The sequence below is a fragment of the Pavona decussata genome, unplaced genomic scaffold (assembly GCF_977016875.1).
Source record: "Pavona decussata unplaced genomic scaffold, jaPavDecu1.1 SCAFFOLD_32, whole genome shotgun sequence".
Taxonomy (NCBI): domain Eukaryota; kingdom Metazoa; phylum Cnidaria; class Anthozoa; order Scleractinia; family Agariciidae; genus Pavona; species Pavona decussata.
In genome coordinates this window covers 3,140,762-3,164,672 of record NW_028145455.1, presented here as the reverse complement: position 1 = coordinate 3,164,672, position 23,911 = coordinate 3,140,762, and the positions used below count along the sequence as shown (strand labels likewise).

Sequence of the window (23,911 nt, the reverse complement as noted above, 5' to 3'; positions counted from 1 at the left end):
TTGGCCCAACAGCTAAATAAGGCTAGAGAAGGAAAAGCAGGAAGCAGAGGAAGAAGAAGAAGAAGACGGAGTCTTATTAAATGCGGGGTATTTTGTATACCAAATGAAGGTAAAAGTAAGGTCGTTTCGGGGCCATAGAAAATCCAAGATGGCGGCTGTGCAGAACCTACGGAGGTAATTCTCATGCCATGACATCACTCGCCCCAGTTTTCGACGTAGTATAGACTGCTCAAGTTTTATTTATTTATTTATTTATTTATTTATTTATTTATTTATTAATTTATTTACTAATTCACCAATGGCTGGTAAACAGACAAGAGTCCCCAACCGATTCCCAAAGTAAAACATTAAACCAAGCCCAAACCCACAATTTAGATAAGAAGATTAACTGAGACCAAAACCTAAATGTAAGATTACAAAGAGCGCGCTTGTAGTGGATTAATGCAGTCTGTGGCATCTAATTTGGGGCAGATAATTTGTAAGTTCGTATACTGTCTGCACGGCAAAGACTTTATGCAGACAAAAAAAAATCAGTATTTTTTTCAGCTGGTTTTTAAAAAATATAGAGGTTTGGCACTATTTAAGGTATCAGATACAGAGTTCCATAAGTTGTCTATCCTGTTAGAACAAGTCAAGCGACACGAAATTCACCACAAGCGGCCTTCAGGTAATGCCAGTGACAATAACCGAGTACGAAGAGAACTCCCCTGGCTGAAGTTTGCAAACTGTGAAGAAGACTTAACTAATTCAGCCATTCAGCCCCCATTTGAAAAAGAAAACAAAATCTAGGAACTCTAGCAAGTAATTAATACTAGGTAATATATAGATCATATCAGTAACCTGTCTTTGGATATTTTCAATCAAAAAGGATATCCTTAAGTACTGACTGAGGTGCCCAGAGCTTGAGAACACTAGGTGCAAGCATACTGTTGAGGAATGCAGTAAATTCAGAGCTTTGTAATCCAAGATTCCTCCATAGTGTTGAGCACTCGCTTGGCTTTGAGCGGGAGGTTCAACCAAAACTTATACTGATCACATTTTCAGGTTTCTCTTTACTTGACAACTAACAACTCACAATCTTCAACTAACTCTAAGAACTGAGAACTGACACTGTAACACAAAAGCACAAGCTTGAATGTTCGCGATTAAATACTCTAAGTTGTAGACATGTTTGGGTTAACTGACCGTGGGAACTTACAGAATCTTGTTTACCACTCAACTAAGAAACCCAAAGAAAGTTATACGACCACACCTCGAATGAAAATCTTTGAAAGTACCACAGTAAATTGTTCAAAAACAACACACTAAGGACCCCTACACGATGGTCCAAGCCAAGGTCAGCAAGAATTACCAAGCGTGTCTATTTCGGAAGCTATCGTTAAAAGACCAAAATAATCAATCAACTAGACGACAACACTTATAAACTACTAAACATTCGCGAAGGATAACCTAGACCTTGAATCATAAGATTAACATGACGGTCAGAAGTTCTTAAGTCATGCAACTAAAATAACTCAGAAACTCAACTCGCGTCTCTAACTTACTCAATTATGAAATTCTACTCCGGTTTAGTAAACCAAGCATGCTGTTAGCTTTCCACATATGCATCGCAGTAATTAAATGCTCTCTTAGCCTCAACTGATATCATTGCTTACCATGACACCAGGATCCGATCTGTGTTTGCTGTTCGTATAAATTGGTGGGATGTCTTCATTCACATTTCCAATTAGTTGAATGGATAATGATTTAAAATAGCTGTTATGGAAGTAGCTAACGAATGGACGCATTCTTTAAGACAACAGGTTGTGGTTGATCTGGTTTTTAAAAACACATTTAGTGAGCTGAGGAGGTCGCAAACTTCATCTGCATTAACCCGTATTAAGTCAACTCGCTTTCTGGTCAATACTGATATATACAAACTGTCCTCTGTTTCTTCACACTAACTATGATGAGTGCTTCTTAAGCACTGACTGGAAATAGTCATTGTCATAGCTAGCTTAATGGCATTGAAGTTAATAGGCCGGGGATAGCACGTGTACCCTTACAGCCTCAGGAACTCAAAGAACTTTCCCAGGATAAATAGGGTTGAAGTAATGTGAGCAAGAATACCATTAAACTTTTACATTCACATTATCCCCCCCCCCCCCCCCCTCGCTTCCCTAAAACCCCTCTTCACATCTCCCTGTCTCATATATGTATGAGTTTGGAGAAATCAATAGACTAAATGTCACACATCTGGTATTTCATGTCCTGGGAGCTGGGGATTTCCTCGCCAAAGGAACAGCCTTCTGATCATTCTCATACAGAACGACAAAAATGTTATCATTTTTTTTCCAATAAAAAATGCACCGTTTAGTTGTTTGCGAATACAGTTCAGTATCATTTGGATGCATTTGGCATGGCAACCCTTACGTCAAACGGCCACTTTATCCAAAGAAAGATAACCGGTTTCTATGGCAACTGTACAAATATTTGTCCTTTGGAGGTGATCATTCTTTAATCCTCGCCCACTTTAAACCTGTTGTTATGGAAACTGTGCCAAATATTTATCACTTGGGTGTATGTAAGATGACTCATACAGAGCATGCTTCATTCTAGGCGAGGGCAAATGTTCATGTATTTTTAACTAATCTCGTCTTCTATTGAATGAATCAAAAAGCACTCGTGCTTTTCGTATTTAACATGGTCACTTCTCCGAAAAATGGCTCCGTAAGTCAAGACAAGGTAATACCTGATGAAGAGTACACATTTCTCGCAAGCATCCATTCATCAGATGACGAAAGGGAAAGCGACGAAGAAAATGACGCATTTAATGAAAGTTGCCACGGGAATGACTTCAAGCGAATGTTAGAAGAATCAAACTTTTGCCACGATTTCGCTATCAAGCGGAGAAAACTACAAACACAACTGGACTTGATGAATTCAAATCTCATGTCGATGGGATTTGGTTGTAGCAGAAAGGTCTTGGAAGGGCCATCCAATTTACCTAACTCTGTTTCGCGGGATAAAGGCCAAAGAGAGATGACAGACGAAGGATATAAAGTAACATTTGGAAACATCGGAGAAAATTCGTCACCAACTACTACTGAGGGCGAAATTAGGCCAGTCCGGACAGCTAAACGGAGGAAAATAAAGTGAGACCCATGTGGAGTTATCCAGGCCCCAAAGGGGATGGTGCGGGGGCCCTGGGGTGCCCCGGCAAAATCTTTGCGATAGAGCCCCGGAGCGAAAAGCCTAGCTATCTCTATCTGGAATTCGTTAAAATCCTGATTCAGGGTTTTATTAGGACTTGCAGCCCCGATTTCTCTGTCTAGGAGTCCTGGGGTCCTGCATTTTGCGGACCAGAGGCGTGGAACGCTAAGTTCCTTTGGATCCCTTATATAATAACACTGAATGAACTCATCAAAAATTACGGAAGATGTGGTTCAATTGCATTTCATGAAGTATATCTGAAGTAATTTGTACTGGAACATTATACTAAAATTATATATCAGAATTATAAACATTAACAAAAAAGATACTATATATAGACTGGATAAACTTTTACCCGTCAAGCAATGAGTCATGCCTTGACGCGGCATTAAAAACTTGACAAGGCAAATGAGACGTTCGATCAGTTAAGATTTTTTTTATTTATGCACTATTTCAATAGTTTACTACAAAATAAAATTACGATACATCACAACGACAATCTAAAATGATGCCAGTTGCGGTTAACTGGGGATCAACTTGCTGTTACATGTCAATACAATTTAGTGCCTAGAACAAATTGAAAAAAAAAACAACAACAACAACAACAAACAAACAAAAAAAAACTATTTGTAAAACTTGTGTAAAAACGAAAAAATAAAGGGAATTGTCATTAATTACACATTATTAATTACTATTTTTTTATTAATCGTACTAATTATTTATTGTCTAAATTGGATTATCTATTAAATTGAGAGAGAAAATAGGGGAAATATAATAACAGTTTCTCTGAACTGGAATACAGTCGAAACTCCCGGCAACCATCCCTTGTAAAGCGACCACTATTCCCAAATACTACTGAAAAATTTCACGGTCAGTTCACTAGAGTTAAAACCTTCTGATCCCCTAACTACACGACCACCTCTCGAAAGCGACCGCCACCACTTTCAGCGCTGATGATTTGGATTTTCAATCGTTCTTAATCCCCGGTAACAGACCACTCAACCACATGAACGACTCAGTAGACACATGATTCGATCTCACTACGGGAAACAACCCAAAAATGACGATGATTTTGTTCTTAGATTAGAAGTGTTATTTCACCTGTTATTTGATGTTGACTTATGTGCACCTCTCGTCCAGATATGATCAGTTATAAACGCTCCAATCATGCGACTGACTGAAGCATTAAACATGTCACCAGTGTTTGATCTAGGGGACGGGCCCGGGTGGCCCCGTGCCCCCTCCCCCCTCCCCTAAATTTTTAGACTAAAACCGAGTCCTTTAGGGACGAGGTACCGAGATATCTCGTTTTACCAAAAGAACCATGTCAAGCGTTGGAGGGCGGCTCCCACTTATATGTAGGTCTGCATAGGTCCACCATTACGCATGGGCGAGATAAACTTCAGAGTTCGCTCCTCGCCTGTATTAACAGATTGGGTACTTTGTTCTCGGTTGCCGTATTAAATGAACCTGTCCCTTAATTAAAAGTCGTATTAGGCTTTTTCTAAAGTTAGTTACAGCATCATCATGTTCGGCAATCACCCTGGAAATTACTTGACTGTAAATATAACGTTAACTATTTTGTGACCGACCGGCCCCTTCCGTTAGCGACCATGTAGGTTTAACATTTTGGCTGGTCGGTTATGGAGGTTTAACTATATCAAAGAACTTGTATTTGATTTGATGTTTACTTTTTTTAGGTGTCAGTGATATAATGGATATTAGCAAAAATTTCGGTTGATACACCTGCTAATGAGAAAGGTAAAGCTAGGCGAAATGATTGAGAGTCGGTTTCTTTTAAGGCAAAAAAGTAATCAATTGCCATGGCAACTATGTACAAATATTTACCAATTTGGGACCCGCAGAATGACAGAAATGAGAAAATAAGAGAGTTCTGGTAGTTGAAGTAAAACGTGAAGTGATTGAATGGCCAAGTGTGGCTCGTGATCTGATTATCTTTGGGGCCGTGGTTCGAGAATTGCGCGAAAACAGAGAATTAACTTGTGGTTTATAAATAGATTTAATTTCAGGAGAAATGAAATAACACCCTTAAAAAATACCGAAGATAGGCAGTTCTTACTTGTCATAATTCAACCGTCTTCTTTATCCAGTTAATCATTAACTCTGGTCGTGTCTCCAGAATTTAGGAAGCTGGGCCGGCGTAGCCAGAATTTTTTTTACAGGTACGCATAATTTTTCAAATGGACCCTCTCCCTCCTCCCTAATCCCCTTCCCCAAATCGTTTCCACGGACTTAGACAGTTTTAAAAATTTCTTTGTCTTATCTGCATCGCGAGGTTAGCACATGCAAGAGTTTATATTTACTATGAAATGGCAGGAGCCTAGCAAATGACGGCTATAACGTAAAGTTTTTTGGGGGACTGCTCTGTTTAACTTTTGTTTTCTTTTAAAAATCTTTGGCATTTTTTTAGGTTCGCAGGTGCGTACAGGTAGCTACTACGCCCCTGCGAAGGCAGTAAGTATGGTAAGTTCACAAACCATGGTAACGAGGAGTGAGATTGTTTTAGTGTGGTTTTACGTAACCAGCACGGAGGCTGACCAAACATTCAACCAGCCAATTCACAAAGAATAATATACTCTCCTGGTATCTGCCGACCAATTTTAAATGGGACTTTTCTGGGGGGGGAGTGGGTGGGGGGGAACTCCTGGAAAATAAGCTGACGCATAAAAGAAAAGAAATCCCATGTGTTATAAACTTTATTGCAGACAGAACGATGGGTGTTTACAATTAACAATACCCACAACCGATTATGGATGATACGCTAACCCGGAAACGAAGCTGCTTATTTATTGATTTATTATTTTAGATTCATATATCAGCTGATCAGAGCATTCATATCTCTTTCAAGTCCGTTAAACGTTTCATCAAATGCTAGTCTTTAAAGTTGAGAATTTGGGAACTTGACTCACATCGCAAATTGTTGCAATTGCCTTTGACTTTGTATGAGGGCAGGTATTTTCGAAGATTTTTCTTTATTTTGCGCTATCCTTAGCTTTTCAAAATTGAATTAACTGAAATCCATTTGAATACTCCCGCTTTAATATATCTGTTCGTCTGCATAAAGGTTTGCTTATATGAAACACAAGTTAAGATATGGTCGCTTGTCCAGGTACACGTGTTGAGTGGTCAACGCTTTGAGGGTGGGGATGCATTTGGGCATTGTTTCGGACTGGAAGAAGCCATACTACAAGAGAAAAATGCAAAGAATGATTAGTAACAGAGGCATCCTTATATATAGTTCTGGGAAAGGGAAGGGTATTGAGGTAAGACAGAAAAAAATGTCCACCAACGCTTTTGCAGCAAAACGTTTTCACAAAGTCCTCAAGTCGTCAGCTTTACATTCTGGTTCTTGGAAATCAACCTAGTTTCAGAACGTTTTTTTTTTCTGATCATTAACTATGGTATCGGTTAAGTTTGCAATACGTCCTTGTGAGGGTGAATCTGTCAAAATGGGCATGGGGTGCAGTGGTACAAAAAAAAAAATAAATAAACATCAGCCAAAACTAGCGAAAAAAATCATACAAGGTATCTAATTGGAAAAAAAATTTCAGGTTACAAAAAAGCCCCCTTCCCACTCTGCCCCTCCTTCTCCCGAACAAATAGAGCAAAATCTTTGGCTCGCTGCCAAGCGCGGCAAAGCGCGTCAGCGCATATCATGATTGGTTTTGGTTTTGGTTCTCATTGGTTGACAAAGTGGCGCGAGTTGTGTGAACCAATCACAGAGCGGAGAAAACTGAAACCAACCCGCAATATTTCGGCACTCAATGGAAAACGGCTGTATATAACCTTTTTCATTGGTCAGGGCTCAGATTCATAACACAAGAAGGCGAGGTAATAAGGCGTAAGGCGCATGATTGAGGTTTCTGAAATACAGTTACTGCTTAGGGTCTTTGTACAAGACTAACCTTCAGCCTGGTAGGGGGAGGGTGCTCGTATCTCTCACTGTTAGCATTGCCCTGGGCGACCCAACCGAATCCCGTCAAGCGATCCTTGTTGTACAGGAGAAACATCGGGAAGAAATCTTTGCAGTCCATGTTGGCAGAGATGTCATACCAGTAATGGCGACCTGAAAAGTACAATGATATGCCTGATCAACGGGGAAATGTTACGCGTCAATTTATAGTATAAGCAACCACCCTCACTGTTAGGCGAACGATGTTTGAGTGTAGAGGACTGTTATTTGAAAGAGCGATCAAAATCGTCTTTGTGTGACAGTTACACAATAATCCCGAGATCCGCGTAAAATCATCCGACCTGTTTTTTGTTTCTTCAACAGAACTGCTTTCCCTATTTTCTACCTACTAAGCCTGCCTTCTTTCGTGAAAAGCGAAACACCACGTCACGACACACATGCTTATAGCTAAGAGGGAGTTTTTCCCTTGAATTTTCTAACTATATTCAAGTTTCCGATCGACTGCTTTTTTGCACACGTTTTTTAAAATACTCCATTGGCGCGCCTTAGGGAGAAAGTCACAGCATGTGTTTTTGTCTCTAAAAAATCGCAGTAAGCTACATTTCATGCTGTGTTATCAAAGATACGGTGAACGCTACCTCTGGACACCATAGTGTTATGAGCAGTCTCGGGAGGACGGTTTGCTAAGCAGTCACCAATTCAAGCTATTGCTAAGCGCACTGTCACTCACTGTCTTTCCTGCTTACAGGGGCTCTCAACCAGAACATTAAGCAAAATAGTTAAAATCTTGTCCCCTGAATAGCACTACAAATTTAAACCTGGAGATATAAGGAACAAGAGAGAGCATCTATTAACTGCAGCAACTAACTATAAAAATACACCAGACAAAATTCATGGTTAACTAACCCATAGCAGGGAAGCATCCTCCGCGAACCCATTTCGTTCCCGCCAAATCTTCTTGTTTAAAAGGGATGGACATGAGGTTAGAAGTCTCGGGTCCATTCTGCAAAAACAGTTGGTCGCCCAAATAATCCGAGGAGGGTCTAGATCCAGAGCAGATGTGCTGGGGGTTGGTAAAGTAAGCGGTGATGACGTTCATATCACCCTCGGATATCCAGGGAGCCTTCAGGGCCCCAACAGCTGACTTGGACATCTAAAGGGAAAATGGAGAACTATTTTAGATTCTAGTTAGCTGAACGGTTTGTAAGATTGTTATCAATTTTACATAATTGTTGCCATGTATTTCGCTAGACAGTATCGTGTTAGACTCACTTACGGTAAAAACGCCGTTGTTGACGATAACCACTGACCCCACGAAAGTCATTGTCAATCTTGTGTCATTACATGCTTTATCTAATCTTATCATGATGATAACGATGATAACGAGCATGATTGTATGATGATGATGATGATGATGATGATGATGATGATCATCATCATCATCATCATCATCATCATCATCATTATCATCATCATCATCATCATCATCATCATCATTAACATTATCGTCATCACAGTCATCAGTTTAGCCTTTGCCATCGTCATCTTTAAAATCAGTTTGTTACGCCGTGCAAACTAAGGGATGTATGAGGCAAACCAATGCAATTAAGAAATTAAAACAAGAGCCCACTCAACCGCAGTGAAACGTAGAAAATAAAGAAAAGCCCTTTGAGGATAACGTTTTTATTTTTAGAGCTCAAAGTTGATGTTTTTTGTGAGTCTGTGAGTGTATATACTAAAAAGTGAAGTCTGATGTCGCCCATGCAAACAGTAAACACATATACACAGTGCAGTCGTCTCTATTTTAAAACTCATTAATAATTCATAAGCCATTGACCTATCAAATGGTCGATAAAACATCACTTGCAGTGGTTTAAAAACCCTATAAAACCTCCTCCTTATGAGTATGCGGTGTTTAATGTTTTTCTCGTATGCTAATTTCCAACGTTCACAAAAGCATTATTGTTATGAACTCTCTTGACACACGCTTTTCTGGGAATGGTTTTGAAGCCGTTAAAAAAACTTGCAGCACGTGTTTTATCGGGTCTAAAACCACTCGGCTGCGCCTCGTGGTCTTAAATACCGATGAAACACTGCTGCTCGTGTTTTAAACATTACACAATTCACGTTTATTAAACTTCAAACTTTTTTAGTAAAACATAAAAAGACTTGGCAAACCGACAGACTCACAAAAAAACTTATCAGCTTTTGAGCTCTCAACTGATTAAAAACCTTGGCCCACGATTAAAAGTTAATCGAAGTTTTCATCTCGCTCGTTAAAATTGGTTTAAAGGCTAATGCCAAGCTAAAGGTAAAGAAAAATGTATGTCAATAATAAAGGACAAAAATCTTTTGGAAGAATCTTCATTGATTTGTAATTAACTCTAATCAAAGTTCACGTTAATCCAAGATTAGCTTAATCGGCTTTCGAACAACCGGGCCAAGTCTTTATCGGATTTTTTCTTATCTTTTACATTTCATCGTGGTTTACAAGGAGCCCACGAGCTTCTGGTTAAGATACGTTGTCGTCTCTCACCCCATTTTGAATTCCAGCAATTTTCCCGTTGAAATCGAACAAGAGCATCACTGCCGTGTCACCCTTCAGAACATAACGATTCCCCGCAAAATAATTGGAAGCTGCAACATTTAAAATCAATAGTTAAAGAGGATGATAAGGGTTTTCAATGCATACTTAACAACGAATGTTAAATTAAGGTAAATTGGCCACCATAAAGAGATTCGAGTGCTGGCGTTTCAAGGGTTAGCCCTCCGTCAGACGAGCATTAGTCACTCGCTCTGACGAAGGGCTAAAGCTCGAAAAGTCAGCACTCAAAACTCTTTACGGTGGCCAATTTACTTTTAGTTATCAACTCTGTTGATAAAACATTTTTTTTCTACTCCCCACCGGCCCGATGCAGCACCGCAGTTTCTTTAGAAACTAACCCGGGCCCCTTAACATGAATAGTAGTTGTGTAGATGACTGAATCACATAAAGGCGAAAACAGGAGACGTAATTAAGAATGTAATAATATGAACAGCACCATAAATAAGATATGTGCTGCAAGGCCTTATGCCATTACCCAGAAAACAAGCGCGCCGTTGAGAAGCTCAGATACTGCCTAGATTGACATGTTTGCGTCGCACAGCTGGCCAAAAGCACTTTATCTCAAATTATGGTTTATAGTGCCGTGGATCGGAATCCAACTACAGGTCGTTGAATGGAATTTGCGCAATGTAGTTATTTTCAGTAGAGCAATTTGGGTGTCGAAAGCAATTTCTCGGTCGCTTTGGTTTTGCTCCCAATAACGTTTCGAGAAGTATTCACCATTGTCGACTTGCAGTTCATACCTGAAGTAAGTGGTACGCGGTAGGTCGATCAAAATCTCGCGAGCAACTTGTTTCCAAATAATCATCGACAATCACGAAGGATTAAGTTAACGCTATGAAATGATGGGCTTGAAACAAGACTATAGCCCCAATTCCCCCCAGCGCCTCCCCCCGGCTCCGCGGTTCTTGTTTTATCAGGGAAAGGTCAGCATTTAAGTTTTTAATAACGCGATCTTTTGTAGGTTAGTAGTGGACTCAAAATTCGGTGGCAGAGGTTGGGTTGACAGGATATTGCGGAGGACAATACAAGAACAAGTTCATTTTTCGAGAAGGAAAAATAAAGTTGAGAAAAGTTGTTAGTGTATATAACACTGTAATGATTTCCCCAGACCTAATGAGAACAAAACATGATCAGTGCATCGACACACCTATTATGATTGACGGGCTGTCAGTCATTTCTTACCATTGCATGACTTCGTCTTAGTCCAGCCCTCGGCCTTGGCTTGGCTTTCACTCATTGGAAGGCCACTGAATTTAAGGAAAGTCACTATAATGGAAGACACCCAAGGTTTAGTAAATAAATTTTAAAGTCAGAGATGTCGAGAGAAGCCATCTGTGTGACAGCCTACCCTGAATGCCTGAGGTATTTTGTATTCGAATCCGTTTCAACCACAGATGAAGTTGATTTCCATTCTTGCTTTTTATTCAGCGAACTTATGGAGTGGAGACAGTGTGTCCCTCCAGTAGTTTATGAGAAGTGAAGACTGCTCAAGGCGTTTATGTCAGTTTGTGGGCAAACTGGAAGTAACGACAGCGCGCAAATAGTTTTGCGAGCGTAAGAAACGGAGACAAGTTGAGAGGTGGGGCGCCCACAACTCGCCATGCACGTGAAACCTTTTCAGGAAACGAGATGATATCTGGGCCCAGTTGCTCGAAGCATGGTTAGCGCTAACCCGGGTTAAATGCCATGACAACCTATAGGTTTTAATACCTCTTAACCAATGGTTAGCGCTAACCATGCTTCGAGCAACTCAGCCCAGGTTGTTTGGATAATGATAATAGTTATTTCGTTGTGTCTTGCTTCCATAAAAGAAGAAAACAACACCAGCAATTATTGATCATTTCTTTGACTAAGGGCGCGTCCTTCTGGAACTACTCCGGAATAGGACTACTCAGAATAGACGGTAGTTGTGTTCTTTTGGGAGTTATTGCGTTTTTGGAATGAACAGAATATCATTCTGTTCATTCTGCTCCCGATAGCAGAATGAACAAAATGGAAGGAATTTTTGGCGGGAAATCCTACGCGGCCGCTCGCGCGCGCAGACATAGTAGTTCTCAGGTCACCTCCGCCATAGGTATTCCGTTTCCAGATTTTTAGGAGCGTTCTTTTCAAAATTAAAATTCCTTGTATTCTGTTATTCCAAAACCGGAATAAGAATAGCTAGAATAGTCCCAAAAGAATACATCCTTAGTGTCCTCCCTTCATGGAAATCGTGAAAACTGAGATAAAAATCCAACCCTCATCCGAACTAAAAATAGGGCATTAAGTTACCGGAAGGTTAAACGTTTGTTTACATTTAATGTTCCAGATAATCAATCGAGTAACATTCAATCCAGACGGAGTGGTTAAGACCACGAAATGGCACACTTTGTCTCTTTAAATAATGACCTCAATTTTATCGCGTTCGTTGGAGTTAAGAGAAAAACGGTCTACCACAAGGAGCACTAATCGTCTAACATGTAAACTGACTCGAATACAGAATATGTTGCTTCAGTTGTTTTTACATATATGGAATTGTTAATTAAGCCTTTGGTGCTTCACGCTGTTTAACCAAAGGCAGAGCAAGGAAAACATAAGCTCCATACATACCTGAGAGACGAGACCATTCGGGTGCTGGAAAAAAAAAGAAAAGAAAAGAAAGGGCTTAGTTTGGTAGGTTAAACGTGTCGTAATATTCCTTCTACAATTTGAGCGAAAATAGTGTACAAATGGGTGCATTTGGTTTAGAAACCAAAAAAGTGATCTAATTGTCGTAAAATTTGGTGAACTTCTACTCGAAAAACAATCTCCAAGAATTATTAAGGGCTCAACCGCACTCGAAAGGGTGTTTCATCCGACTTCCAATTCTAAAAACCTCGAAGTTGGAATTGTCGAAGGGGGAAAAAATCCGCTGGTGCGCCTCCGAGGAGAGGGGGGTGGGGGAGCTCTGTCGTCCTTTTTTCATTTGGAAGTTAAGGTTAGGCACTGCATTTTCTGCAAGGCTATTGTGGGGAGGGGTGCATGGGGTAAAATGAAAGCAAGGATGATATGGGGGTAGGGGGTAGGGGCTCAAAGTAAAATAAGTCAGTCAAGAAGGGGTCTTCATTTTTCTTTTCAGTTGAAAGTGTCTATTTAGGACTTAGAGATTAAACCTAACTAAATGTGCAATATTTTCGGGAAGGAAGTATCACACAAGGATGAACAATTATCCTCTAACATTTTTTAAAAAAGTCCTTACATAAACTAGTGAAATGAACGAAATAAGGGGAAAAGGTCAATAATTATCTCTTTAAAAACGTGGAACTACGGTGTTACTTATATTGATACACAGCCAGTCTACACCATCGCCTGATGAAGACCAACTGTATCAGTAGCGGTCGAAAAGTTGTGATTAAAATCTATGACACAATCATGGGGAAAACGATTATTTTTGAGCTTTCAAGCTCACGAGTAATGTAGTTCTTTGAATCTTAAAAGATAATATATAAAAGATGAGACATGTATTAGTTCTCATCGTGTTAGCTGGGGCTGAACCTCCAAACGTTAAGAACTGAGACAAAAGCAGAAGGATTTGTATCGAGTCGTTGGGGCATAACAGAGCTAATATCTCGCCCCCAAATTGCAATAAGATGCTGATTTTTGGCAAGTAGGCATTTTTGATCATGCTCTTACCGAATATACTAACAAATCCCATAATTTCCAAAATTCAAATATTTATGACGTCACACTTTAGGACTCTATATACGGCTTGAATGGCCATCTCTTGCCGCCATGGATTCTGCACTAACTCGCTGTTGACAAGTATCAGGAAACACATTTCATTTTCTCTACGAAACGAACGTATAGTTAGTAACGGCATTTCAGGGAGGTTTACCGACTAATATACTTTTAAAATAAAGAATGAGAGTTCACGCATCGAAGCCCTTGTCGACGGTTTATTCGCGCTAAAATTAACTTGCTTATAAATTCGTTGTTATGCTGAAGAAAGTTTCTCTTTTTGCCCTTATTTACCTCAAGGTAGAGTGTTTTGTCTGGGCATAAAGATATTTAGGCGCTCGTCATATGCATGTAACTATATAAGCTTGTTATAAACGTGAGAGTAAAAATTATTCGAATCGAGAGACACACATGACTACTTGACTTCAAGGAGCAATATTTGAAGATACATCTAAATTTGAGCAGATTTTTGTTTGTTCAATGAACCATAAAAAATAACCGCCACCAAACTCCTAAACCGCAATGAAATGAAACGACTATCCTTACAGAAATAAGCATAGAAATTCAACTATTTTAAAAGAGTCGTGGAGAAGTCGTGCCGTGTCAAGACACACGGTCAGAGGAGTTAACACGGCTAAGAAACTCAATAATCACATTTCGTGTGGTTTTGAGATTCGTGCAGACGTTTCAGCTCGGAGACCCTGTCGTGCTCTAGCCCGGGCAAGTAAAGCTACTTTCAGACATACTGATCAATAAAATCCATATATTTACCGATGTATATATATATATATATACACGTCAGTTATATAGTCCTTCAAGAAATTAGCGTTTTCTCCTGGGGAAAGGAAAAAGTGTTAACTTGAACCCTGTCAGTCATGGTACTATTTACATTTAGTCCACAGAAATGAATCGTACACGAACATAATTATAGCCGGCGCAAGAGGCACCTATCACAGAGTTGGCTGCGCGAATTCATCATGTACTGACAAAATTGAGAAAACGTTATATTCTTGACCTCAGCTTTCTTTACAAAAAAAAAAAAGAAAGAAAGAAAGAAAGATTTCTGAAACCACACATGACCAGCATAACGTCTTAGAACAATAATATAAAATTCAACTTACTTTTCGGCTTCTGCCAAGGCCAGCGCCAGGCTTGAGCAAGCGTTCCGAACAAAGCAAAGAAAACGATGAAATTCATTTGTTTGGCGCGTTGGAGCCGTTTGATACTGAGATGCGTGCAGATGAGGAAATGAACCGACTAATGAGCCGTACGAGACTCAATCTTTTTTTAAAAAAGAAAACCTCCTACTTCATTCTCAGGTCTCTCTCCTGATTAAATAGTGATGGGAGACTGGAAACAAGCTTGATATATGATCCAGGTCTGCGATGCCAAGTGCGGAAATACTGACGCTTTCTTTCTCCCTCTCTTGCCTGCTAAATATTTTAAGGATATGCTTCAATCTTATTATGTTTTTAATTATAGATTCTCAAAAACACAACAAGCAAGGCACTTTCAAAAATATTGCAACTTGTCCGAAGATAATTAAATAATCTGCATTAAATAATTTCCCATTATCCAGCAAAACTATTACAAATTTCCTGACCTCGTGTTAAAATATTTTTTGTTATGAAAAATAGTTTTCATTAATATGCAAACAAAACCAATTTTCATATAAAAAGTTCTGTAAGGTTTTAATTCACGGCAACTCAGAAATGGCCTATTAAATTTCAACATTCCAATTACCTTAAAAATAGGTTCTAAGGATGCACGAAAATTACACTTCTTTATGACCCTGATCGACTCGTTTTTGCAAAGTCACGAGGCGACGAAGGTTGGTTTTGTAACTGGATGCACAAGCAATATTGCAGTAATGAAAATAAAGACAAATTATTCGCAAACAGTTCACAGCACGGAAACAATTTAAAAATAAGTTTACTTCACAACATAGCGACAGACTAAAACCGACAATACAGCAAACTATTTCTCCGACAATAATTTTCATTAGAATAGTGGAAGATCCGTATAACTTCTGCGATTGATGGCTTCAAGCGAAAGGATTAAAATGTTGACAATATTGGTGTACGTTATCGACAAGGGATAGCAATAAACTTTTACACCGGCTGCTTGGGAAGACTTGACCAAAGGTCGTTTCTCAACGATTTTTCTAGCAATCGCGTTTGAATGCTTGCCTTTTTTAAATGTTACTTTCTTTAACATGTTATAAACATCGTACGCGAATCTTTTTCGAAACTCATCAGGTAGCTGAGTGTTAGGAGGGAAAATCAGTAAATTATTGAATTTGTGTACTTTTGGGTTTCTTGTTGTAGATTGACAAATTATGTTTTGGACCGTTGTGGGCGTATAAAATAAGCAATATTTAGCACGACGACACAAGGCAATTATCATCACTTCGTGAGCCGTTTGACAACAAATTAGTGAGTGTTACTTATTTTGCTCGATGTGGACGTCGAAGTTCTGAAGGGAAGGCGTATGTTAGGGAAACTTTGGTCGATGTTTATTGTACTCATATTCGAATTTATAGGGAATATATTTCATATTTGTCCAAGTATATTTTGTGGCTTAACGTTTTGTTATTGTTGGTTCTATATCGTATATCGTTCAATTTGTAAAGGGAAATGGTAACCTTAGTTTCCGTTTTAGCTTTTCAATAATTTGCCGAGCTGTGCAAATGTTTAGGAAACCGTATAATGCTTGTTACTAAAGGGAAAATAATTAGAAAACCAACAGTAGCTATGCTAGGAAGTATTTTCAAATTATCTCCGTTGACCTGTATAAGGTTAATCAACTTGGAAGTTCTAGAAGTGTTACTCAGTTGAAGTAAATTGGTTTCGGTTGAAATGAATACTCTTGAAATGAGCTCCGTTCTGTAATTGCGTTTTCAGGAGTATTCAATACGATAACCTTTTAGTTATGAATACTAAGTGAGTTTCTTTGTGAACTGTAATGACGGTAATTACGCGACACGAGCCGTTCACTGACACTTCGGAAAACTCATTAACTACGTTTACACACCACAAGAACTTTTAACTTATCAGGACAGTTGAATAGTGCAAGTTATCCTTGATTAACAAGTGTAGTCGTTAGCTGGTCGTTAGTGAAGTTTTGGTGCTAAAACTTGGCTTTTTAATCTTCTAGGCGTTATCAGCAAAGTACTGCCGCGTCCTCTGTAATTACTTTTCACATTCACACGTATTGTATTCTGTTAACAATGGATACTTGTCATATCATATATATACAACTCTGTAAGTAGCGCTAAGTGATTACATCGCTGATTACAGCAGTGATGACATGTTTACAACCTTGCTGTTGGACGAACTTATGTCAGTTCGTCCTTCGAGAATAAACTGCTGTTGGAACCAAAAGTGAAGTTGTCGCTGTTAATTCTACATCCAGTTGCGGCTAGATCTTGGTACCTCAAGGGAGTGACGGCCCTTACTCGCAAGCGATCTCTCCTTGAGTTAATCTTCCCCCAAGAATTGTCACAGAAGTTCTCCCGTTGAAGTTCAGAATAGCCCGAAACGTTCCCGTTCGCTTAGAGTGGAAAAATCTCCCGTCACATGAGTTTACCAAACGCGAATATTTACAACCTTATCGTTGTTCTGTCTGTATTTACATTCTACTTTGAAGTCACTTAATTTAATCCATTTTAATTTTGTCAAGTTCTTTACATTAATCATTTACTGTTGCTTCTTTCCTGTTGATTAGTGCGTGGTGACGCCGGTCGCTTGTGATTGGTTTGTCATGTTTGCTATTGTTATTTCCCTATGTAAGCACGACACCACCCGGATGGTTGGGCGGAATCCGTATACTGTACCGTATTAAACGTATTCGTATTTAATAAATTCAATACATTAAAATACATTACAAGACAATGGAAGACTATATAAATGCTAGATAAGACAAAGGAATGCAAAACAAGACAAGACAATACTGACGGGAAAGGCAATGCATTAAATTTTCCATACATTACAATACAGTACATTGACACACTGAACACACAACACGCAACACAACTGAATTCGAAGTCTTGTTAATGACTGGCATATTCCTTCAGCCTAGAAAGTCTCATAATGTGCACAATTTCTAGGGGTATGTTCTTGAAAATCCAGACAGATACAAGAACGTCCAATTTTGCGTCCGAGGCTAAATCAACTGAGCGTTCTTTTTTTTTTTTTTTTTTTTTGGAAAGTTGTCAGGAAATGGACAAAATTCCAGCTTAGTGCAAACAGTTGAAGTACCTTTTACAAAAACTCTTGCTATAACCATTTCATAAATTGACTCTCCTGGACGAGTTTTTAAGCTTATTGTTTCTGGTTGAAAACGATGTTCGGTATTTATAGCTGGGGGTATCTTTTTTTTGGGTCAAATTTAGCCTCTCTTCCCACTGGGTTTCCGCTGACGTGTGCGAATTTCGAGCCTGTTGTTATTAGTAACTAATCTTACATTCTAAAATCCCGTTCCTTTGGTGCACCATGTTTCGAGTGTTCTCGAATCAAAAATCCCGATCCGGATTACCCCAGTGGAATATACCCTGATCGTATCTTCAAAGCGCATTTCGATTATTACAATGTTGATTGGGGAAGTTTTGGAATAAAGCTGTTGGATAAACTACAGATGCTCCACAATCGTCCAGTCGGGGTTTAAACCTTTTCACACTATGAAGCTTATGCAACCCAACTGATTCAGTCCCTAGGTTGGAAAAATCCCTGGGGGGGGACTCCCATATGAAACAGACGGGGATGCTCGTCGGGTCTCGCTTAGGGGTGTAAATTTTGGATTTTGGTCTCGCTTAGGGTGTTCCGGGCAAAGCGCCAATATTTTAAGCCGCCAAGGTCTCGTTTAGGGTTCCGCGAAGAAACGCAGAATTACGCGAAGAGAAACAGAAGTCAATTTTTCTTTTTAACTTGTTTTGTTTACCGCATTAGGGGTCAAAATTTGCTTAGCCACGCCCAGATGGTCTCCTTAAGGGGTTAAATTCAAAATTTCCGACAAGCATCCCTGTCTGTTCCATATGGGAGTCCCCCCCCCCCCCCCCCCGGGGGGAAATCTTTGTCTTCAGGGCGAATTCGAAATCTCTCAGTTAGCTTGCCTCTGAGTGTTTCTAGCTGAACTGATACTAGTTCATCACACAGCTCTTTTCGAGATTCCGAAAACAAGTTCCATTACCAAGCACAAATTATCTTCGCAAAAGATTTCGCTACAAAGGTGTGTTGTTCTACGAGTCTTCTTTGAAATAATCTACCTCAAAATGTATTAAAGACAAGCGGAATCTCTGAACAAATTTTGAGGATCGTTGAAAGTTTACTACTACAACAATAAGAGATACAGCATTCATGGAAAACACTGAGGCCTAAGTCTTAACGTTATATGAAATTATTCAGAGATTTCAGCTTCTGGTTTTGTAATTAAACTTGATATTTTAATCATGCAGTATTTTAGCTCCATATTTTTGTAAGCCTGATTGAAGAGATCAGCATTTGGCCGGGAATATTTTTTAACAGATTACAATGCGGTATACCTTGTCGCGTTGCAGTACACTGTATCGTTACTTTTAAAGGGTCGCTTCTTTCGATGTTCAGCACTGCCAACTGTGCTGTGGGAACTTCATGGTAATTAGTATGGATGCCTTTCTTACGAACTTAGCCTTGCATGCAATTGAGACGACTTTTCCGGCTTTGTTTCACCCGCTCATATTACGAGCTTGGACCGTCGATTGTCTTGGTTTTTGAGAAACCGGATGATGTTTAAATGACTACGACTTCTCGTTTCTTCCCACCCCCTTCATTTCTTATCTAATTTCGACCGACCCTAAATTTTGAAACCGTGTCGACCACAAACGGAGGCAAAAAAGAGAGATGGGCTAACGTCAAAATTTGTTTAAGTTAAAGGACCGTAAAAGATAACTGTCATCGAAATCTTTACAAATCTAAGTAAATCTTAAACCGCAACTAGCTGTTCACAAAACGACCACCACGCATTACACAAACAAGAAGAAGTTTGGTCGAGAAATTAAGTTCTGAGAAAACAATGATTACATTTCGTCTGGTGTTGAGTTTCGTGCGGACGTGTCAGCTCAGAAACCCTGTTGTGCCAGCTCCGTCGTGCAAGTAATCTACTTTTTACAACCTAAGACATACTGATCGATAAATATAATCCATACATTCATCGCTGTTTCAGAATTTTACCGATGTGTATATTAGTTATATAGTTCTCCGATTAATAAGCGTTTTATCCTGGGGTTTAAAACAATTCAGTTTCTATTTTACTCAGTTTTCAAGGTCGTATGTGATGAACGCGCGCAGCCATCTTGGTGATGGTACGTGCCTGCATGTTTGGGTGTAAGTTTGAGTTCAACTCAAGTCTGTAGAATAACTGTTTAACAACAACATGATCTGCCGTCAAGACTAACTGTCCAGGGTACCTTAGCACTTTTCCTTCTCTACAATATTCTAAAGTGAAAGACTGCCTGATTAGAACGATATGAAACTTCAACTTACTGTCGGGCTTTTGCCAAGGCCAGCGCCATGCCTGGGTCAGAGCAGTCAGAGTTCCGAATAGCGCTATGAACACGATGAAATTCATTTGTTCGGTGCGATGCCGTACGTTTGATACTGCGGTGCGTGCAAACCGAGAAGATCCAATGGCTAATCTGAAGCACGAGACCCGTGCGCTTTAAAAAAAAAAAATCCAACTTAATTCTCAGGTCTCTCTCCTAAGTAATAGTGATAGGACACTGGGAAGGAGTTTGATATGATCAAACTGATGGTTCTCCCCCTCTCCCTGGCCCCCCTCCTCTTTCCTAGTATAAATTTACATGCATCTCCAGCCGAGTTCAAGAGATCAGATACTCATGATGGTGCCCTTTGAGTTCTGGACTAAAAGGAAATTTAGAAATGTTGGTTTTTGAGGAGAGAGAAAAACAGGATGGAGGCTTAGAGAAAAACCCGGGAACCAACGCAAACACTGACTTATATATGACGTAGAGTTCGAAAATGTAATCAAGACCCTAATGGTGGGTTAGTAGTCGTTACTGATCACTGCTACCAAGCTAAGCATACTGAAAGGAGAAGTAGTACGTGCTTTTCTTTCTCTGACCGAAGGATTTAGGTTGTCAGTACGGCCGTTCTCACACCACCAACTAAGAAATCACGATATGTATTTCCCGCACGGGTGCTCAGTTAGCGAGTACACCGCGGTTAATATTTGGGTCGAATTCTCCAAAGAATACATGCATTGTTGCAATTGTTGATATTTTCTTTGGCTATTGTTTTGGCTACAAGCAAGATCCTCAGCTATGTACACTGAATATACAAAAGGAACTTAATATTCAGTAAAAGCAGCTGATACAAAATACTGATCATGTTTTAATTGTCCATCACATTTGGCTTTGAATTCTACGAGAACGTGCAGGGCCCAGAAAACTTAGTCGACACGACAAGACACGACACGGTTTTCATTTTGACTATATTAAAAAAGAAAATACTTTTTAGGGGTTTATCAGTTTTAGGGAGGGCTTCTTTGCGCGTTTTCGGGGAACATGTTCAATGAAGAAAACTTTGCGTCTTTACAATATACATATAAAAAAAGCTTGAAACAGTAAGCTTGGCATGAAATAACTTATTCTTATCGGAATTCGAAGATACGCGCGGTTTGCATCTGAGCTTTCAGGGGCTATAATTAATATTAGGAGTCCATGTCGTGTGAAATTCAACTTACTGTCCGGCTTCTGCCAAGGCCAGCGCCAAGCTTGAGCCAAAGTTCCAAACAACGCGATAAACACAAGGGAATTCATGTCTTCGCTTTGAGCCGGTTGTCGTAGTTGATACTGGTGAAAGTAAGGGGATTTCGAGGGCCCGCCGAAGATGAATGAATGAATGAAAAGTTTATGGAAAAAACACCCAGAGCTGTTTAAACAGCACCCCTGAAATATTGTCTGATATTTACTGCGGCTTTCATTGTACCTATTTGTTTAGGCGCGCATCAGTTGGTTCTTAGCCAAATAAAAAAGAGAAAAAAAAAGAAAAATACAAATATGCGAATCGTTACATGTAAGGTTCATTAGTGTGGAAGCGGATTGATTTCCTCCTTCATCGGATTTTCGTTCATTGTAAAATGACGTTATTAACCACGGCATAAATTTCAACAGATGAACCGAACGTTTGATTCAAAGTAATTGTGTTTAGTTGAATAGCACATTGATCAGCTGTTGAAGAATTGCTTATACCAAATAAATCTCTTGTTGAACCTTAGTTTAATTTGTTCTGTATTGTTAAATGCCCACCTTTTGAACGCCATTATTGTAAAAATATCCGACGTTAATCATTAACAACAAATAAAATCCTTTAAGAAAACTAGCTTTTAGATGTTCAATCAGGTTCATAGTTCTATTTGTAGCATACACGCATAGTTGAAATTTGGTCGTAAATACTCCTGTATGTTGTTTTTTATTGTGCAAAACAATGACTGATCAGTTTAACTTCGATTTGCACAATTAAAAAAGCAAACGCGACATAATTAATTATACGCGTATTAGGTACAAATCAGGTCAAGCCTTTGTTGTTACCGAAGTCTCCTTCATGAGTAACTCAGCTTGCCTCAAAACATACATTGGTTTTTAATTAATTTGGACAACCAAAGTAAATCTAAGTTATCCCATTTTTTGTATTATCCTCGGCTTAAGATTCTTTTCTTTTTGCTTTTATTGTTTCTACATTTATTTCTTACACACAGTTGAGTACAATTTTTACAAATACTAACGGTAAATACCAACAACAATGCTACAAAGGGGAAACAACACAAAAGAAGTAAGCAAAACAGAGCGGGTATTTACAGAGACTTAACGATCACGGGTCACAGTTATTAGAAAAGTTAGCCAGTTACAAAGACATTCTTCGATATGAAAGTTTTCGCAGACATATTACAAGCTTAAATATATTGCTTAACGCACAAAAGGAAAAAAAATTCTGGTCTAATGCATGATGATTTACATAAGGAAATGGAAGACTGAAATATTGGCGGAGGGAAAGTTGCAATTTAGACAGGGTAAGAGAGGTGTTACGCCACGCCGATGTTAAACCACAAACTGACATAGTACTCGACTTCTTGATAGAATCGTATAAGCAAAATTGAACTCAAAGAAGCTATAATTTGTTTTGGAAAGCATGTGTCATGTGGGATATCAGCCGATACTCACCATGTCCGAGAAATTGATAGAGGTCACTACTAATACTTTTTGGTCTTCCTTGAAAACTGAAATCAGCAAGATCTAGCAACATTTCTTGGCTACTTTTAATCGAGCAATTATTCCATTGATTTTGCGCGTGTTGGGACTCATAGTCTTGTCACAGAACTCCCTCTTTAATACTCCGCCCTGCCTGACCCCATGCTGGGTGGAGTAAGAGGGGAAGGGCTTGTTGGGGTATAGATATCATACAAACGGATTTGATACACCAACTCTGATTATCTCATATCCAGCGCTTGCTCATATAACAATTGTTAAATGTTAATCTTCATGTGTCAGTATCCAAATACTGATTCAAAATAGTCTGCCAAAGTCATTTAAAAAGTGCTAATACGGGCTTGTTTACACAGAGGATGTAAGCTTGAGCATAAGCGCAGGAGTTGCCGAGGAAAGTCGACACGCTAAGGAAACGAAGGTTCTCAAGTTTCATGTGTTCAAACAAACCATACGGATCTAAGGCTAGGTTTTTTCCGGTTACGTACGGCTCACTAAACTTTGACGAAAACTGTCATAACCCAAAAAATCATAAAACACCCCAAATCATTGATTTGTGTAATGAATGGAGGGTTTTTGTATTGCTTGAAATGCGAACAAGATATTTCCATTTGACCGATTTTAAGCGGCGTGAAAACGGCTTTCAGGTAAACCCCCACCTTAAGGCGGGGGTACACCTGAAAGCCGTTTACACGCCGCTTAAAATCGGTTCAACGGAAATATCTCGTTCGCGTTTCAAGCAATACAAAAACCCTTTGCTCATTACACAAATCAATGCCTTGGGATGTTTTGTAAATTTTTGGGTGATTTTTAGGTTTATTTGGGAGGAGATAGTTTTTCTCAAAAGAGTAGTAAAATTAAGAGAAATAAGAAATATTGAAGATTCAGTGAAGTTTTAAAATTAGAATTTGTAGTTAATAATTAATAGACGGATACCAAGTTAGTCCGACTAGAAACCCGGGGTGCTCTTGCGTGGGTATCAACTGTCTGTTAGTGTTCCAAAAATCATTTTCTTTCTTCTATCCATTCTTAAAACCTCTTCACATTTCACTCAAATTCGGGTGTACCCCCGCCTTAATTAAAGGGAGTCTCCCCAGCCCTACCCCTACAGAACCCCTACAGACCCTTGTATTTGTTCTCAGGCCTAAAACAAGGTAGACACCCTAACAGACTGCAGCGCTCCTGCCCGTGCCCTTTGCTCCTGTTTATGTGTTCAGCGGTTTCA

The 23,911-nt window shown here is 39.3% G+C and overlaps 1 protein-coding gene across 3 annotated transcripts; it reads right to left on the bottom strand.

The window, feature by feature from the left end:
- Window positions 1-5,891: 5,891 nt before the first annotated feature.
- On the bottom strand, window positions 5,892-21,322 carry LOC146484666 (uncharacterized). Of its 3 annotated transcripts, none has more exons than XM_085104761.1 (7): window positions 21,168-21,322; window positions 12,324-12,347; window positions 10,917-11,000; window positions 9,663-9,763; window positions 8,033-8,279; window positions 7,119-7,279; window positions 5,892-6,397 (listed from the first exon to the last, which is right to left on the bottom strand). In XM_085104761.1, exons 1-7 carry the CDS (start codon window positions 21,241-21,243, stop codon window positions 6,284-6,286), a joined length of 807 nt encoding a protein of 268 aa, XP_084960887.1. In that variant the 5' UTR covers window positions 21,244-21,322; the 3' UTR covers window positions 5,892-6,283. The 3 variants fall into 3 exon arrangements, with proteins under 3 accessions (XP_084960887.1, XP_084960885.1, XP_084960886.1); XM_085104759.1 differs by lacking the exon at window positions 21,168-21,322 and adding an exon at window positions 19,949-20,121; XM_085104760.1 differs by lacking the exon at window positions 21,168-21,322 and adding an exon at window positions 14,552-14,704.
- Between the last annotated feature and the right edge of the window lie 2,589 nt (window positions 21,323-23,911).

Bases quoted from the DNA above. Each gene is read 5' to 3' on its own strand.
- LOC146484666 (XM_085104759.1), bottom strand. From the start codon at position 20,033: ATGAATTTCATCGTGTTCATAGCGCTATTCGGAACTCTGACTGCTCTG. The intron at 9,764-10,916 runs GTAAGAAATGAC...TAAATGTTGCAG, and splicing joins TAAGACGAAGTCATGCAATG to CTTCCAATTATTTTGCGGGG. The intron at 7,280-8,032 runs GTTAGTTAACCA...TGTACTTTTCAG, and splicing joins AGGATGCTTCCCTGCTATGG to GTCGCCATTACTGGTATGAC.